Source organism: Lissotriton helveticus, chromosome 9 (assembly GCF_964261635.1).
Source record: "Lissotriton helveticus chromosome 9, aLisHel1.1, whole genome shotgun sequence".
Lineage (NCBI taxonomy): Eukaryota > Metazoa > Chordata > Amphibia > Caudata > Salamandridae > Lissotriton > Lissotriton helveticus.
Genome location: NC_136070.1, coordinates 1249839260 through 1249859291, shown reverse-complemented (window position 1 = coordinate 1249859291; position 20032 = coordinate 1249839260). Strand labels below are relative to the sequence as shown.

The window sequence follows — 20032 nt, the reverse complement described above, 5'->3', positions numbered from 1 at the left end:
CATACTGTAAGAAGTGAGGCCAATAAATGGTTATGTTAGCTGTATACCTGGTGCACCCTCCTTGGAAAGCAAGTGTTGTACACCACTTGCTTTACACAGAAAGTGCAAGACTGTCAGAGATGCAATGTCACAGTCTGGTTCTGATCTTGCTGTAATTAGAATGTCAGTGCTGTGTTGGTAGGCATGTAAACACTGTCCAGCCGTTCCTTTAGTGTCTGACTGTAAATGCTAGGGCTCACTGTCATCAATCTAGCAAAAATAAATGACATAGAAATAAATAAATAAAGAAAAATGAATTTTCAATTCAAAAGCTCTGCAGTTTACAAAAAAAAAAGAAAAATCCTACTCTAGATCCTACTCTAGATCTTGAGAACAGTATGACCATACTACCTACAATATGTTCTATAAATGTATCTGAATAAAACCAAAGTATTCTTGTCATAGACAGAAGGCTGGAGCCTCTGTGAGAAACAGCCCCTCCCTTTAGAAAAATGTCCGCGCTCGGAGTTTTGAATCAATTCCAAGCCGGGCTACACTGTGATCTAAAATTGAATGACTGCCAGATGCTGAACCCATCGCAAGAGCAAGACTCCTGCCAATTATTCTGTTTACACTACTGGGGGAATAACTATCCATTTGCAAGCGTTACATTATCTGAAGTCAATGAAGCTGGCTGCAAGGAAGAGCCTGACTCAGCTGGAGGACAGCCAATAATTGTCTGCGGAAAAGAATTGGAGGATGGCCAACAAGACAGGCACTGCTCGCTCCAAGAGGGAGTAGCCCTCCCTTTACATAAACATTTACTGGGAGCCAGGCCATCTCGGTCTCGGACGGACTGTCTCAAGGTTAAAAAACACATTCCTTGTACGTCATAACATATCTCTTCCCAGGCCAGAACCATTATTCTCTAACTAACTGAAGCGAACTTTAAAACGTGTTAAAAAGTAAATTAATAAAGACATATATTTTTTTTGTAACTAAGTGACATGCTAGCATTTTAAAATAATTCTGTACTGCTACTAGCTGCAAGGGAAACAATAAACAGAACAAAACAATCATGGCATGGAAACACACCATATTTTACTTTTTTGAAAATAACATGTCGAACTCCTTAATTTCTGCATTGCATAACCAATATTTTCATAAGTAAGTGTGTAAGCTTTTCTATTCTACCCATTAAAAGGGCCAGATTCATACTTTTTCAAAAGGCCATGTTTTCTAATTTTAGTGGGGACTGTTCTCTGCACATATCAATTGAAGCAGCCTGTCAAAGTACATAGGTGAGCCTTGAAACTAAATGAATGCAAATCAAACTAATGTAGGGGACTCTTAGCAATGCACTAAGATGGTAGTGTATTGTAGCTATCAAAAAGGGCCACGTTCATTAATGTACAAAGAGCCATTTTCCTAAGTGAGTGTGCTAACATTCACACGCTATTCTAAAGGGCAGCTTGCATTGGGAAAAATATTCTGTAGAAACATTCCTATTTAAACAAAAAACACTGTTGCATTACACTAATTTAAAGCACATTCTCTAATGGGTCTGTTTCATATTTTCTTTCCAACCGTGAAAACATTGAAGCACTCTTTGTGCAAACCTTTATCTCAATTCGACTGGTCTATTTACAACTATACCGACCTCTGAGCCAAACACATTAAATCAAGCGTTCCAAGGCATTTACCATTCAATCTGCAAACTGAATACGCCCATTGGATAACATGGCAAATCGCACCTCCACACAAAACATGCTTTTTCCACAACTTCGAGGTGGGTAGGGCTGGCGCACAGCTAATTTTCAAATAAAGTTATTCAATTGTTTGAGGTGCTCCACAAGTGATGTCAGGCGTCCCTCGACATCAACATTTAACAGGCCATGATGTGGGGTCAGTAGGTCACTGGTCCCATCCTTATGGGCACACTTTAATTCCTCTATGGGTGATAGAGGTTTCAAAAAAGGACTTACAGGCAAAGTTCCATTTGGTTTTTTTTATTATTCGTAGGTTTCTTTCTTTGTCAAGCAACATTCATATTATTGGTTATTCATTTCAATTCAACATGACGTAGTACCATCCTTATGTATCCAATGCATTTCGGGGTTAACATACACCCCTTCATCAGGGAAAGGACAGTGCGTCTTGCAGAAGATATGCTGGTTGTTCTGGTAATGTTGAATACGGTCCTCCTTTCTTTCACGCTGGTTCACACGTCTTGACCGTTCTCATCTATAATGAGCCCGTCTTGAAACTTGATACATTTCCCATAGTGGTACTCACCGGGAAAGCAGAACTTGAAACTTGAAGGCCTCGGAAACTTGACTTGACTACGCTTGCGCCTTGGAACAGGTGGACCTCTGGAGACCTCGGACCTTGCTCTCTCACGGGCTGGGCCTCTGGTCGAGACGACCCGCGTTCCTCACCGCCTCACATGGAGGCCTGGTCGCAGTCCGTCCTCCTCCGTGGGCCTGAGGGAGTGGCAGGAAGACCTGCTGGTGCGCTTTGAAGTCCGTCACGGCTGTAGAAGGGGGCAAAGACTAGACCCACAACTCCGGCGAGTGGGGAAAGGGATATGTCACTGTAAGGGCGCCAAATTATGTGGTAAATAAAATATTACCCTGGCTGAATTTCTAGGCATTAACAATTAGCATGCATCAAGTGAGAAGCAGAGTCCGTGGTATCTGAGTTAAAATGGGCTTTATTCCAATAACTCGAGTCAAAGGGAGAATATGTTCCATCACCTCTGAGGTTCAGGAAGAGTCTTCTAACATTTAATAACAAAACATTATATTATATACTTTTCACTCCTTGTACATAGGAGCAGGCGCAAGACAGAAAATGAGATAAGAGCATGTGGGCGTGCATGAGGGTGTGTACTTTGATGAGTCATAGGTGTGTGATAGGTAGGTGTCATAGGTGGGTGGGTACTTAGAGGAGGAGTTGGCATGACCAGCTCGAACTGTGCCCTAATTGTGCAACTTTGAGCATGACGTGCAATTGACGTGTAACTGGGAGGAGGCTGACTTTCAACCTAGCAGAGAGATCTCTTATGTCAGGGCGACCAGCACATCTAGTACAACTGATATCTAGAGTCAGCAAGCAAAAGAAGCAAAGGTTGTTCGTCACTAAAAGACAGAGAGGGCATATTTATTCGTTGCATGAGCTTTCTATGGGTGCAAGCACTGTGATTTACTTAAATGGAGACAGAATGGCTAGGCCTATCTCCCTCGGACGGGTTCTGTGTACTTTTCCTCAGATAACTGTTATTCATAATACTGTCTTGGCAAGCCTCTTGCGAGGTCGGAGGGACGTAACTGCAGCTTCAGTGTGTCAAGAGCCATGAAATGCAAATACATGGGCCTTATGCTACCTTAACGTTTGGGAGACTTTGATGACTGGCATTTCTAATGCAGGACATGATTGCAGGGGCCTAGTGATTCAGGCCACTACGGGAAATATGCATGGGTGACATGCACATGACATGTAACATAGGGTATATGTAGAGGACATTTTTTTGGTCAGGCAAAATATAATTTTCCTCAGTGTGAGTGTATGTCGAAGAATAAAGTACTGATCTACTGCAGCTCCCGTGTGGTTGTCATTTATCTGCATGCGCTTGGGCTGGGGAAGACTCAACAGATGCCAGGATTTCGCTATCTCTTTGCTTAAAAAAATACCCGTTTTCGGTTAAGTTTAAAACTTGAAATAGCTCAGTCAGAGCTCAAGCTGGAAGCCCTACTGTGGCCACACCCACTTCCTTCACCTCTTCAGACGTCACTTTGCAGCCTTTCACCCATATGGAAATGCACCATGCTGGGCCAAATCCGCTCTCTGCTCCATTTTAAAAGACAGACGTACAGGAAATGCAAAAGTGTTTTTGTAATATATGCTTTTAAAGATTTTTCAGTGCAGCCTGTTAATTTGATATATTTTGCAAATTCTTTGCAAATTCATTTTATGAACACTGTTTAATAAATATTTTGATTTTTGCGAGTAAAAATGCTGGTCCTCATTTTGAACTCGGTGTTACCACTGGCACGTGGTGGGAATATATTCTAGCATGCCAGATTTAATTTTCGTGTGGGACGTATCTATTTATTAATATTGATTACATATATTGTAATGCAAAGTAAACAAAAAAGTTTTGTTGGAAGTGTTGAATACAGTTGATATTATCTGATGTTCTCTTTAAGTATCCGGTCCGGATTTCTGCAGACTCTTAAAACGTGAACAGAGGGCTGGTATTTTTCTCTTGAAAGGTTGGCACCCATCGCAGCTCTAATAGCACAGATTTCTGTCAGTCGTCTTGTTGTTTTGATTGCCTTGGGTTTATTATTTTCTTGCTGTTTTCCTCCAGGGTTCTACGGTGCGAACTGCGTTGACATATGTCAACTGAACCCGTGTGAGAACAAGGCTCTCTGTCGGAGGAAACCAGACTCTCCCAAGGGCTACGTCTGTGAGTGTGGAGGCAACCATTTTGGGCAGTACTGCGAGCACAGGTAAGAACAAGAGGTGTTTTAGAGAAAGGCCATGATGCTGACAGTAGATTGGACCGTCCTTGGGTATGGGCGAGCTGCGAGCAAACAGCAACTTGTCCATCCCACTTGGTCTCAAGTGGGTCTCGTTAAAGACTATGTAATCAGCCCTTAATGTACCTCAGCGTAATTGTTAACACCCCATCAACCCTCTTCCCTCCTCCCATCTTCCTCACACCTCCTGCTATCACACCGCAGTGACCCCTCACCCCCACAACACACACACCATTTTTTTTCTGCCTGGGCGTTATCCCGGTCAATCCAGCGTCGGATTGGTGACACGGGCAATCGGCAAAAGCCCGAGGGGTCATGTCCAGTGCCAGGTGTGGGATGCTTTTTTGAGTAGTCTGGGAGCCGATTTGGGTGGTGTCTGTGTTGTTCGGATACAGCCAGCGGCCCAGTGGGTGCCTGAGTGGCCTTTGTGGAGGCAGATGGGCGCTCATTACCTCCCGTTTAGCAACAGGCAGAGGTGGCACTCCCTTTCTCTCTCTGGACCAGCCCATTGATGCATGCATGTAATGTAATGTAAAGGACACTTCTATAGCGCTCCTATCACTCCAAGGAGTATCTTGGCGCTCACCCAACTCAGATGAAAGGGTTGGAGGGAAAAAGATGACCTGCACACTGCACCACGCATTACACCAACGCCCTACATGCCGCATCGGATAAAGAGAAGACCCAAGTTTTTAGTGCTTTCCTGAAGTGGGTTTCTTGGGACAGTGATCGTAAAAAGGACGGAAGCGTGTTGGGTAATATCTATTGAAACCATTACACAGGTATTTTGGACCTTGCTGATGGAATGCCCTGAAGGTAATTATAAGGATCTTAAACAGGATTCTTTTACCTATTGGTAGCCAGTGGAGTGTATTAAGTGCTGCTGAGGCTGAAGACCTACGGGGCCAACGTAGTACAAGGCGGGCCGCTGCATGTTGGACCATTTGTAACCTATGGAGAACGGTTTTGTTAGCTCCAGCATATAAGCCGTTACAATAGTCCAACCTGGAATTTATTAGGGCCACTGCAACCGTTTTTCTGGCCGACAACGGGAGAAGATCAAAAAACTTCCTCAAAGCTTTTATAATCTGGAAGCACGTCCCAGCTACAGCCACCGCTTGATGTTTAAAAGATAGTTGGTCATCGAACTTGATGCCCAAGTTGCGCACAGATGTAATTGTGTTGGGAGGGGCTTCTGCATCCGCAGGCCAACACATTTTTGGTGAGAACAGATTGTGATTCCCAAATGGCAGGATTTCTGTCTTTCCAGCATTACATTTTAAATGATTGTCAGTCATCCATTTAAATGTTGCTGCTAGACATTCCTTAAGATCTTCTTCGGGACCATTCTGTGTTTTTTGCAATTTTCACCCCGAGTGTGCTGGGTATGCTCAGACGTGAGTCCCGGGCTCTCCACACCACTGGAGTCAAGCTATCCAGGCTGATGAAGGCTGATAGCCAGAAACCGGTCCTTGGATGCTTGATTCCGGTCTGGGAAAGACATGGCTTGGTAGTTCGGACTGGACTGTTCCCATGAGGCACAGGGTCAGAGCTGATTTGCATATAGCCAGTGTCTAACCCAGGGTGGTGTGGAGTGCAAAAAAACGATGGATTTAGGCCCAGATCCTTGTACTGGGGTGAATGTATGACATTGTTCTACATTCTGACCATCAACTGTGTTTTTTGCAATTTTCACCCCGAGTGTGCTGGGTATGCTCAGACGTGAGTCCCGGGCTCTCCACACCACTGGAGTCAAGCTATCCAGGCTGATGAACGCTGATAGCCAGAAACCGGTCCTTGGATGCTTGATTCCGGTCTGGGAAAGACATGGCTTGGTAGTTCAGACTGGACTGTTCCCATGAGGCACAGGGTCAGAGCTGATTTGCATATAGCCAGTGTCTAACCCAGGGTGGTGTGGAGTGCAAAAAAACGATGGATTTAGGCCCAGATCCTTGTACTGGGGTGAATGTATGACATTGTTCTACATTCTGTCCATCAACTGTGTTTTTTGCAATTTTCACCCCAAGTGTGCTGGGTATGCTCAGACGTGCGTCCCGGGCTCTCCACACCACTGGAGTCAAGCTATCCAGGCTGATGAAGGCTGATAGCCAGAAACCGGTCCTTGGATGCTTGATTCGGTCTGGGAAAGACATGGCTTGGTAGTTCGGACTGGACTGTTCCCATGAGGCACAGGGTCAGAGCTGATTTGCATATAGCCAGTGTCTAACCCAGGGTGGTGTGGAGTGCAAAAAAACGATGGATTTAGGCCCAGATCCTTGTACTGGGGTGAATGTATGACATTGTTCTACATTCTGTCCATCAACTGTGTTTTTTGCAACGTTCCCTGTCCAACACCAGGATGAGTTGGGTGTCGTCAGCGTATGATATTGAACTGATCTGAAATGATGCGATCAGTTTCACTAGGGGTACCATGTACAGATTAAAGAGTACAGGACTTAGACTCGAGCCCTGGGGGACCCCTGCGCTGGCGACCTTTGCTTCAGACTGGTATTGACCCAACACTGTGACTTGGTGTCTATTGCTGAGGAAATTCCTGAGCCATGCCAGGACCTGCCCCCCTACACCTGCGGCACCCAACCGGTCCACTAAGATGTTATGTGAGACCGTGTCGAAGGCTGCCGACAGGTCAAGTAGGATTAGGACAGCCTTCTTTCCCTGGTCCATGGCCGCTCGTAGGGTCTCTGCTGTAAATAGCAGGGCCGTCTCGGTAGAGTGTTTTGACCGAAACCCTGACTGGTTAGGGTGGAGAATGTTATTCTTCTCCAGAAAGCTCGTCAGTTGACTATTGACGAACTTTTCCGCGAGTTTGAATAGCACAGGAAGCAGGGAGATGGGACGCAGGTTGGAAAGAATGGTAGGGTCGGCTAGTGCCTTTTTCTGGAGCAGCTTGACAGCTGCAAGCTTCCAATCGTTAGGAATGATTGCCGTGGCTAATGATGAGTTAATAATCCTATTAATTATAGGATTAACCATCTCTACTAGGGTCTGTAAAACTAGAGGGGGACAAGGGTCAAAAGGGGATCCAGATTTGCTGGTCAGAATAGCCTTGGAGGTCTCTTCAAGAGAGACCGGGGCAAATTCCTCCAGGCGAGCAGAGGTCCTCATCTCCTCTGTCAGTTCAGGAACCACCGACATAGTTGGTACTGAGGGGAAAGTCCTCACGATGGTAAGGATCTTATTATCAAAATAATCAGATATCGCGTTGCAAAGATCTTGGGAAGGAGGAATCTCCTGCGATAGAGCTGATGGATTCATAAAGTCCTTTACAATCTTGAAGATTTCTTTTTGTCCCTGGCCCGCCGTGGAAAGGGCCTGTAGATAATGGGTTTTCTTGGCTGACTTTATTCCAGCATGATACTTCCGTCTCGCTGACCTATAGGTATTACGGGCGGTGGCATCATAATTTCTGCGCCACCTCCGTTCCAAAGCTCTTACCTCTCCCAGTTCTAATTTCAAGGCCAATGAGAACCAAGGGGCACTCTTTTTGGTCTTAATGGTTCTTGAATTATTATTGCTGGTTGATCTTAACAAGGAACCCCGCTCTGGCAATCCAGTCGCAAAAGGTCTGATTATCTGCAGAGGTGTGGCCAGATAGAGCCGGTATACTGGCTTTTAGTTGTTCTACAACATCAGGTCTACTGGGTAGTTCTTTGCAGTTAGGAGTGTGTTTATCTTCAGGACTTTTAGTACTTATTATAGAAGTGATTATAGATGTAGGATTTAATACAATATGGAAAGGGATGAGAAAGTGATCGGTCCAAGTCTGGGGGCTGGGGGATTTAACTCTCAGGCTAATGGAATTAGAGCAGATACAGTCCAGTAGATGTCCCGCTAGATGAGTGGGTTCATGATTCAGGAGAGTAAGTCCAAGCACATCAAGGATGTCCATAAAGCAGCCTACTCCAGGTTCTTTAAGGGAGTCTAAATGCAGGTTTAAGTCACCCAGTACTGTGAAATGGGAGAATCTGAGCGCTAGTTCGCTCAGTACATCGCCCACAGTTTCCAGGAACTTTGTTGGGGGTCCCGGAGGGCGGTAGATGAGGGCGCCAGAAAAGGTAAAAGAGTCATGGATGCCCAAAGAGAAGGCTAACGCCTCTGCCCCTTTAATATCCGCCAATTCTTGAGTAGAACACTTAAGAGAAATACTGAGCGGGGGTTGGGGTGGCAAGGCAGTGTTTTGAGAAAAGGCAATATGCAAATGTGGGCTGCTTTTTTTTAGCATGCCCGGGCCGACGCCTAATCCCAATCCAACCCTGGGTCAATCTGTTTAAGGGCCGGCCCTGAAAGTAGAAGTAACACAATGAATGTGCAGAAGCACACACCAGCAGTGGTGCTGGAACAATTTTTGGAGTGGGGGTACTGCCATTAATGTTATATCACTGAAGTCAAATGTGCCACACCCATTCAGCAGGCGAGTCGTAAGGGCGTGGTATGTAGTCCGTCGTGCATTTTGGAGCACTGCTGTGGTAGCACACTGTCATTTACAGACAGTACATTTTCCGTTGAAATGGCCAATACATTTGCATAGACATGCATTTTTACTAAACTATACAGCGCAAAAACGACAATGTATGGAGATCGGGTTTTAGCAAATATTTATCGTTTGCGCATCACCAAGTAAAGTGCCCAGAATTGTTCGAAACTTACTAAAATCTTTGTTTCCATCACTCTCCAGACTTACAAAAAAGTGCTTCATTTGTGCTGTCCTAGTTACTGCTATAATTGGAAATATGTGTGTAGTTCATTTACTGATATTTAAATGCGTGTTAGAAAAAAACACTGGCGTCCTACAGTCTTTCCATTCGTTTCCTGTCCCCCAGCAGGATTGTCACCCAGATCACTTTTACAAAACACTCTCACTTTGCAGTCAGAGAAATAAAAGTGCACAGCCCGACATTTGTCCTTTGGCTTCGAACACGCAGGTGACGAGGTAAACACAAAATGTAAAGGCATCTTTATTGCTCATTCACCTTCTGAACTCCAGCACGACTATGTCAGGGGGTGCTGCAGCACCCCAGCACCCCTGCTTCCAGCGGCTGTGCCCTCCAGGGCAGAGTTCGAAGCCTGAAGCAGGCCCTTGCATGTGACTGGTCGACAGACACGTGTATGTTTCCTTGCGGACCTGCCCTGTCATCCTGACGGATCCCTCTGTAGCCTCCCTCCCTGCAGGACTGGTAACTTAATACACTAATGGCTCGTTTCACAAGTGTTTCCGTGAGCTCAGTGATTCGGCTTAGATGCAGCTGTGCTGGAACCCCCTTCGATGCTGTCTTACCAAGTAAGACCCACAAAGGCTTTATTCTCTACTTTTGGTTCACGTTTCTGTAATGTTTTTCATCCGATGTGCACTTTTTGTATGTCCAAATGTGAATATATTGTTCTTCTGTGTTTATACTGCATTTCTGTGATTTTGGATGTGATATAATTTACGTTTGTGAAGATATTTTCTATAAACTATTTTATATTTTTTTTTAAAAATTGCTCCCTTTTTGGTCCCATTAATACTAATGATTAAGGGGACAAATGAGGACCTTAAATTCTATAGATCACTTCCAATATGGAAAATACTTGTGCTTGTACAATTGTGGTGCAAGCATTGGCAAAGCCAACAGCTTTAAGGGCCCACCTTAGAATTTTATTTGGATGGCACTCAATTTATACCAAGAGCTGTAAGTGAACTGGGTCGTGCCAGTACTCAGCACCGGTATGAAAACAAGCTTTGGTAAAGCTAATCGGTCTGGTGGTGGTTGCCAGCCTTTTAACTTTGTCAATGCTTGCTTTGGTATGATTTTTGCAAAACTTCCTAAAAGTTAAAAATATTTTTTGTCTCAAAAATCACACATTGCCATAGTTGTCCCTGCATTGAAGGAAACTACTTTCTGTGTAGATGTGCGCCTGGTTAAAGGACCGAATGCTGTCACTCATAGTGGAGTTAGCTAATGGGTGAAGTGACCTGACCCACTGCCCCATTTTGTAGGGAGCAGAAAAGATTATGAATGACACAATAGCAGACCAATGGATGAAGAGGGCTTTATTGAAGGCCCCTAAAAGTTAGTATATTGTACATATAGGTTTAGTAATATCTAAAGGCCTTTGTTAATGCAAGTACTAAAAAAAACGAAATTGAAACAGGTATCTGCCGGGCCCTGTATTCTTGCGCTTCACTCACCTCAAAATAAAAACTAATGCCACGTGACAAAAAGCAGTTACAAGTCTTCCTTTAATTGGAGTTAGAAGGCTAGACGCCTTCTAAAGACTTCTTTGTTGCTTTCAAAAAAGGAAAGCCAAAGAAGTAAAACTAGTTGCACATGGCCAATGAGTACCATCAAAAATAATGAAGCTGCTTGAGAGGAAGTGAGTTACTCCTATTCTCTACTCATCTGGGCTGACACCTCAAGGCTGCTTAATTCTAATGGAGATTAGACGGGGATCATACACCCTTCCCCCACTGTTGCCTCCCACAGCATCGCTGACGTTATGTGAATAGTTCAAGTCATTTGGGTAGAAATAAACCTTTTTAAATCAAATTATTTTAATACAACTGATCCGACCTTTGTATTCTAAATGTATTTATTTCATTTTGAAAGGAGAAATTCCAATTCCTGCTTTCTCACTTCTACACATTTACCCCTGAGTGTTAATCATTCTTTGTCTCCATTCCATCCATTACCTCGTACTACATGTTCTACCTCCCCTACTCCCTTCCATTAGTAAACACAAACTTACTTCTCTTCCTCATTTGCATTCCTTTTTTCTCTTTCCTATTATTTTATTGGCCAGATTCCTTCACCTTCCAACTCTCCTAAGAATCTTGGCTTCATATTTGATTCCAACTCTCTTGCATTGCACTGATCAACAAATTGACCTATTGAATGGTTATTTTATCTGTGCTTACTGCATAAAGTCCTTCCATTGCTAACTTTAGCACATTGCAAATGGGTCACCCAGTCGTCCTCTCGCCTAGACCACTGCATCTCACTTTATTCTTCAGTTGATACAAATCTTCTTAGAAGTCCTTCTCGCAATCCAATTTCCGGTCACTTACAGGATTATCATAGGGTCCCGGTCCAGAGACTCTACATCTCCAAAGTCCTATGCATCTGTCATAGCTCTTTGGGTGGCAAAGGTGCTTACTGTCTGGACGCGCATTGTCCCATATCATCTAAGCAGGACCCTCCGCTCTGATTGTGGGTGTTTTATTTCCACCCCTAGATTAAGCAAGGTTTGTGTGGGTAGCTGTTCCTTTTCTTTTCGCATCTAAGATCTAGAACAGTCTTCATTTAGCTATCAGATCTGAACTCAACTTCTTATTTCATTTCACAAAATACTTGCCCTTCGCCTAGAGCCTTCGCTGCTGGTGGTTTCCTTTGTAACAGCCATGCTTGCCCTAGTAGTGTATTTGTGTGCTCTTTACAAATTCTCTTCATTCATTCATTCCATTATTCCTATTCTGCCCTTGTTTTCTAACTACTTTGTACAGTTTTACTTTCCTCACCAATTTTATTTATATTTGTAATTCAAACCATTTTGTATTTAAACCAAATATTATTAAGTAATCCCTGTCTGCTTTTTAGGTTTCGCCTATTATCATTCGCTTGCGAATGTAATAGGCGAAAATTCAAGGGCTCGATCGACTAGTGAAACCACTGCGGTTTCTTCACAGTGCATGTGAGGTCACGTGACCACAAAAGCGGGTCACGTGACCACACAAGCACGCGCATCACCCTAATCCGCAAACAGCATTCATTCAAAAACACAGAAACCCCCGCCCCCATCCGGCTTCCCTCCGCGCATCTGCCTGCCACACTTCTCCTCCCCTCGCTTGCATTCCCGCCCCCCCACCAGGCTCTCCCACCCCCATCCGGCTTCCCATGTTTAACTTTTGGTTGTAAAAGGCGCTTTCACGTGAATGGTGGCCCGCCCCTTTGTTCAGACGAGCTGTGACTAAGGAAAGGCGCACATTGAAGTGAAAACGCTGCACGGGGCGCTTTTGCAAACAACCATTAGTAATGCGGTAGGTCTCGCATTTTCGCATTGTCCTGGTGAAAGCTTGCGTTTTTTCGGCTTTAGAGAGCAGCAGGAACGTGAGGGTTGATTACAGACGCAAAGCTGAAGCCACTACTCGAGCTTTAATCACCGAGACAGAGAGCGCCACCCCAGCCCCTGCAGCCTCTTGAAGCCCTCTGTTACTCGACAACGCTGGTGGCACTTTCACGTTTAGTTAGTCTCTTAGTCTTCCCCCTTCACACTTATCAAATCATGCCTTAACATTCATTTGATAAAAGCAATGCAGCGTGAAAAAGTAACTTTGATCATTTTTAATGATTAAAGGTGCCTTAGCCACTTCTAAGGATAGCTTGTTTTAGTGCGTGTGTGGCCGCTGCCCCAAGAAGTAAGACCTCCATTTTGCAAACGACGATTCCAAATCTATCACGAGCATTCCCGCCCCCCACCAGGCTCTCCCGCCCCCATCCACGCGCATCTCCTCTCCCTATTCTCCGGCCCCCATCCGGCTTCCCTCCGAGCATCTGACCTGCCGTTTCAGACGCTCCTCCTGCCTTCTCCCCTGACCTCATGCTGTGTTGGCTTTCCACTTAATAAACAAGTGAATACTGCAACCTCTTCTCCGTTAGTTCTTTACAATCCGCTCAGAGCGTCGCCCCGAGGCCTCCATGTCAAGTTCCCTGCAGCCCCCCCCCACGTTTGTAGTGCTGGAGGAAATGCTTACTGACCCCTTCCCCTACAAGCTCATCACGCACATCTATGCTGGTATGCAGCTGACTGCACCTATCCGCTCTCCCTCTGCCCTACAGACCTGGTCGGACGACCTCAATGTAATGATCAGCGATGAACAATGGATGTATTGCTGCTCCCAGTCCAAGGCCTTATCAACGAGCTACAGGCTGCACCTGATACACTTTAAATACTTACACAGAACCTAATGGCACACCAGCGCGGCTGTTGAACATGGGACTTGTAATGCAATATGTTCGACAATTGCCATTCCTTGCAGACCACACAAAACCTGTAATCCACAGTGGCACGAATTGCAATGAGAAAAGCAGACAGCCTTTGGTACGTTTGTGTTTACTTTGGAACTCTGCCTCTTTCACCCAGTCTTCCGACTTATTTTATTTCGTGCAACTAATCTTCACGCAGCTGTTAACACTTCATAGACTGGCCCTGCTATTCATTTTGTAACTCATGTCCTTCCAATCAGGAAGGGCGAAGATGGTGTCGCTGATAAGTTTTGGACCAGGTATGCTAACTCTATTAATGCTCTGTTTATACTTTGGATACACATACTTATTTCCACACAACTATAATTTAATGTTCCCCTTTTTTATTCTATTCCTCACAATTGGTCCATCTTTTTCTCTGTGTTTCTATCTTTTTTGCGCCCTTTCTCTGCCACTTTCTCTTTCCCACCTTTCTCTCTCTAAATGCTGTCTTGATCCCCTCATAACCAAGGCCAGTGGAATGTATGCAATTTATGCAATTCTCCGGTCCTAGCCGTTTCCGCATAAAGATGGATTTGCCGCACAACCCATCATCTGTTGAATAATCTGCAGATTTTAGCACAAAAAATGTTTTTTTACCACAAACAGATCAACAGATAATAAAAGGATGGCGACATGTGCTCCTGCGCAGTTGAAAGCATTTTCAAAGGTTGACTAGTCATCTTTCAGTCATTTAATGCTGCATTGTAGATTTAAACTGGTAAAAACCACATGAAATATCTTTGTGGAGAGTTACGATGTATAAAAATGACAAAATAAAGTAATACTATTACAAAATGTGCCGTTTTACGCCACTTAATTTCCGTCTTATTGATGTATAATTGAATCAACCCTGCCACATAATTTGACCTTCCACTGTTGAATAACTCCAGTGGCAGCAATTATGATAGTGTAGTATATAGCGTGTTTATGTGTGCCTTCTGTCTGCCTTTGCTCCTGTGATTTATCTGCGAGTGCAGAATATTGCCTTTAGGTCTGTTTTTAAACGGTGTGTGTGCCTATTGGTCAAAGATATAACTTCAATGTGCTAGCATGTAGACACATGTAAGCACACAGACTGTTTCCTTTTGTTACCTAATTAAACTCCAACCTATCCCCTATGGAAAATGCTTGATTTTTATTTGCTGATAATGCACATCATCGGCAACTAAAACAAGCACTGGCGTTGCCAATAGGTTTCGCATTTGGAAAGTTGGAGCTATTGGTTTTGTAAATGACATTTTATATTTATAAATTGTTATTGACAATGCCAATAACGATATATAAATATAAAATGTCATTTACAAAACCAATAGCTCCAATTTTCCAAATGCGAAACCTATTGGCAACGCCAGTGCGTGTTAAATGAGCTAAGGGTAACAGTTTACTCCTCTGTTTGTTTTTAAATTTATCCACTGTTTATGGCGAGGCACGTTTTTCAGGGTAGAGGACGAGTGAGCTGATTGTGGTGAATGCGGGGTTGTGCTTGAACAAATACATGTGTAAGTGTATACCATGGTACAAGAGTGTTTGCACATTCCACTCTTTCAATATGACGTACAGATAATCCCTATCTGTGTCAATGCACCTTCCACTCTTTCAATATGGCGTACAGATAATCCCTTTCTGGGTCAATGCACCTTCCACTCTTACAATATGGCGTACAGATAATCCCTTTCTGTGTCAATGCACCTTCAACTCTTTCAATATGGCGTACAGATAATCCCTATCTGTGTCAATGCACATTCCACTCTTACAATATGGCGTACAGATAATCCCTATCTGTCCCAATGCACATTCCACTCTTACAATATGGCGTAGAGATAATCCCTTTCTGTGCCAGTGCACCTTCCACTCTTTCAATATGGCGTACAGATAATCCCTTCCTGTGTCAATGCACCTTCCACTCTTTCAATATGGCGTACAGATAATCCCTATCTGTGTCAATGCACATTCCACTCTTACAATATGGCGTACAGATAATCCCTATCTGTGTCCATGCACCTTCCACTCTTTCAATATGGCGTACAGATAATCCCTATCTGTGTCAATGCACATTCCACTCTTACATTATGGCGTACAGACAATCCCTTCCTGGGTCAATGCACCTTCCACTCCTTCAATATGGCGTACAGATAATCCCTTTCTGGGTCAATGCACCTTCCACTCTTTCAATATGGCGTACAGATAATCCCTATCTGTGTCCATGCACCTTCCACTCTTTCAATATGGCGTACAGATAATCCCTATCTGTGTCAATGCACATTCCACTCTTACAATATGGCGTACAGATCATCCCTCTCTGTGTCAATGCACCTTCCACTCTTTCAATATGGCGTACAGATAATCCCTATCTGTGTCAATGCACATTCCACTCTTACAATATGGCGTACAGATAATCCCTATCTGTGTCCATGCACCTTCCACTCTTACAATATGGCGTACAGATAATCCCTATCTGTGTCAATGCACATTCCACTCTTACAATATGGCGTACAGATAATCCCTATCTGTGTCCATGCACCTTCCACTCTTTCAATATGGCGTACAGATAATCCCTATCTGTGTCAATGCACATTCCACTCTTACATTATGGCGTACAGACCATCCCTTCCTGGGTCAATGCACCTTCCACTCCTTCAATATGGCGTACAGATAATCCCTTTCTGGGTCAATGCACCTTCCACTCTTTCAATATGGCGTACAGATAATCCCTTCCTGTGTCAATGCACCTTCCACTCTTTCAATATGGCGTACAGATAATCCCTATCTGTGTCAATGCACATTCCACTCTTACAATATGGCGTACAGATAATCCCTATCTGTGTCCATGCATCTTCCACTCTTTCAATATGGCGTACAGATAATCCCTATCTGTGTCAATGCACATTCCACTCTTACAATATGGCGTACAGATAATCCCTATCTGTGTCCATGCACCTTCCACTCTTACAATATGGCGTACAGATAATCCCTTTCTGGGTCAATGCACATTCCACTCTTACATTATGGCGTACAGACAATCCCTTCCTGGGTCAATGCACCTTCCACTCCTTCAATATGGCGTACAGATAATGCCTTTCTGGGTCAATGCACCTTCCACTCTTTCAATATGGCGTACAGATAATCCCTCTCAGTGTAAATGCACCTTCCACTCTTTCAATATGGCGTACAGATAATCCCTTTCTGGGTCAATGCACATTCCACTCTTACATTATGGCGTACAGACAATCCCTTCCTGGGTCAATGCACCTTCCACTCCTTCAATATGGCGTACAGATAATGCCTCTCTGTGTCAATGCACCTTCCACTCTTTCAATATGGCGTACAGATAATCCCTCTCAGTGTAAATGCACCTTCCACTCTTTCAATATGGCGTACAGATAATCTCTTGATGTGTCAAAATATCTACTGATTTCTGTACCTGAAAGATACAGTGAAGCGTTGGTATACGTAAACGATTTGTTTTCTTCTCAGGATGGACCTGCAGTGCCCCAAGGGCTGGTGGGGGAACCCCTCCTGTGGACCCTGTAACTGCGATGTGAACAAAGGGTTTGATCCAGACTGCAATAAGACCAACGGGCAGTGCCACTGCAAGGTAAGGATGGCATGCGGGTAATCAGGACCTTTTTCACCGCCTAAAATCCATCAACTACAAACTTCAAGTCAATGTCTTCGACTTCATTCTCATCTAAAGAGACTATTATTGTTATCCGTCACATTAAACCACTGTCAGGTTCATGGTGTCCCGTCGCGGCTACTTTCTAAATGAAAGTTCTACAAACAGTTTCAGTGAGTCTGTGGCAGCGTGCCTTTAGTTTTCCCATCGCACTACCACTACCACTTCTACTGCGAACTTATACCACTGCTCTGATGAGCAATTGCCAATACTTATAATGATATTAACATGGCTACTATTAGGACTAGTAGTAAGACCAAATATACCTGTTAATACAGGAACCACAGCTGGTGCTACAATAGTAGCGGTTGCTATTAGGGGGACAGTCACCACTACTCCAAGCACCACTTGTAGATTTAGTGAAACGAGTATCACTGCCGGCATTATCACTACTATTGGAACTGCTAAGATGACTACTGCAACTGTTACAACTACTGTTAGTACCCTTAAACAGATCCTACTACTAATACTGCAAGACGTTCAGCTGCTAAGTGCCCCCCTTTGAGTGCCTTAGTTACTTTTGGTGCCGCACCTCCTGCTTGTCCCACTTCTAATTTTAAACCTATTAAGGGTACTACATCTAATGTCTCAATAACTTCTGAATTTACAAATTGTGGCATTATAACGGGTTCCAGTAAAGCTTCTACTACGGTGACAAGTACACCTACAACTTCCTTTCAATAGAAGATCACCCCCAGTGACCCCTTCATACGTTATCTGGTCCTCTTTTTATCAGAATGTTTGAGAACTAGTTAGTAACTCAGAGTAAATGTTACGCTACAAAACTGACTGAATGAAAAATGTTGTGCTTTAGTTAAAATTCTATGAGTTGACTTAACCCCTGTCTTCAAACATGACTGAGTGAGATTGCTTCTTTTAATCTTAATAATATTCCTTTTTTGAGAGAGTTGGGGTGACCCATACAGACACACAACACTTTCCCCCATTCTTAAATTGTGCTGCAAGAAGACGGGGGTGAGCTGGAGTATTTGAGCAAGTTAAGCTTTCTCGCGGTGCAGTGCATCTCAAATCCTTGTAGTGGGACAGAATATATCTGAGGCTGAGTTCTTGTTTCTACGTACAAACAGATTTATTTATGTAACTAATCAAAAATGTGGAATATTCATTATACAACTTGTACATTTAAGAACTAGGACTAGATCCTTATCTTTACGCACCAACAGATTTCTCTATGTAACCAAGTATGAATATGGAATATGAATGATGAAACTTGAACCCTTAATAAGTAACTTTTTCCCATGCAATTTACAGTTTACATTTTGAATCCCATGGTGTTTTGCCTCATGATGTTTATGCTCGATTTTGCACCATTTAATTATATACAGCCGCTGCTCCTCCGCAATGGTGGAGGAGCGTCGCCCCACTGCTTGGCTGAGAGCCAACAAAAAATAAATAAAACAATATTGTAGCAGCATTTTATTTTTAACTGCCGGCTGTGAGCCAGCACTGTCGGGAGGGGCGGAGCTGAGGCATGTGAGGGGGAAGAGGAGTGCTATGTGCGCACCACAGGCAGGCCCACCAAAACGAACATGCGCACTTATGTTTCTCCAGCCCGGCAGCATTGAACAGCCAGGCTGGAGAAACTCCACAGACTCCCTGAGCGGAGCGTCTTTTCAGCCCGCTCAGGCAAATCCCTAGGAGAGCAGAGCGGGGATTGGATGGAAGTCTGTCACAGAGGCTGCCGAGAAAAGAAGAAGAAGCGCGACACAGGAGGCGAAGCGGCCATCCGCTTCAGGTAAGTTCTTTTTTAACGAATATTTTATTAGTAATCACCCCTCCCCCACGACGCTACCCCTTGCGCGTTCCCTCCACCCTCCTCACCACCCTTTGTTTGTGGCGGCCGCCACTGATTATATACAGAATATAGATCTGAGTCTGCCAGGATGGTTTGTGATAAAAAAATATGTTATAATGTGAAAGGTCATAACACAATAAAAATATTCCCTGTAGTCTTTGGGTTTCATTTTTCATCCAGAGTTGGTTTTCCTCTCCCACTGAAGTCTCAGCAAGAGAAGAGGAATGGAACAGACTTTCACTTTTGGTTACTGATAGGCCCAAAGACGAGGGAGTTTGGACAGCAGGAGTAGTTGGGTGGGAGCCCACCTCTATGTTTGGTATCCGAAGCACCAGAGACACTGAAGCTTGGCTCACATAATATTTGAAGCTGTTTTGACCTCACTACTCTCTGTACTCCATCAACTGGACCCCATAAGAGCACTAAGCGTTTACATCGAGCGCACCAAAGACCAACAAGAGGTTCACCAGCTTTTTGTGGGGTTCTCTGGGGCAAACATGGAAAGGAAGTGCAGGACTTGCACTCTGTTGAGGTGGCTAGACCTCTTCATTAGGATCTGCCATGCATTGGCCAAAAAGCAGCTTCCGGAAGGCTACCCCAGGGCTGAGGCTGAGACCATGCATTGGCATGTGGCGTGTCTATCCTTGACATCTGTTAGTCCATAAGGTGAGCATCAGTTCACACATTCACAAAGCACTACGGCCTTGACAGTCAAGCCCAGCATTTAGCCCCTTTGGTCCTGCAAGATTTCTAGGTCTGACTCGACTCCACAGACCCTCCACCTTTTACCCCGAGCACACAATATAGTTATGTACCTGGGCCCACCATAAACATGATGTGTCCCTCTTGACAAAGAAATGTTCTTTGCAAAGGCTTTGCTGCTACTTAGACTTGGGTTTATGTTATTTCAAGGAACTAACTTCAAATTTAAAACATCTTGAAGTGGAATACACACAATTGAACAACAGTTACATTGACGCATTAAGTTATCTTG

The 20032-nt window shown here is 44.1% G+C and overlaps 1 protein-coding gene across 1 annotated transcript in view; it reads left to right on the top strand.

Annotated features, from left to right (window-relative positions):
- The window catches only part of CELSR3 (cadherin EGF LAG seven-pass G-type receptor 3), a 786585-nt gene that overhangs the window by 590718 nt on the left and 175835 nt on the right, over positions 1–20032 (top strand). Inside the window, exons 13-14 of the mRNA XM_078661784.1 lie at positions 4352–4493; positions 17021–17141. Of these exons, the coding sequence (XP_078517910.1) occupies positions 4352–4493; positions 17021–17141 (263 nt within the window). The remainder of the gene's footprint in view (positions 1–4351; positions 4494–17020; positions 17142–20032) is intronic.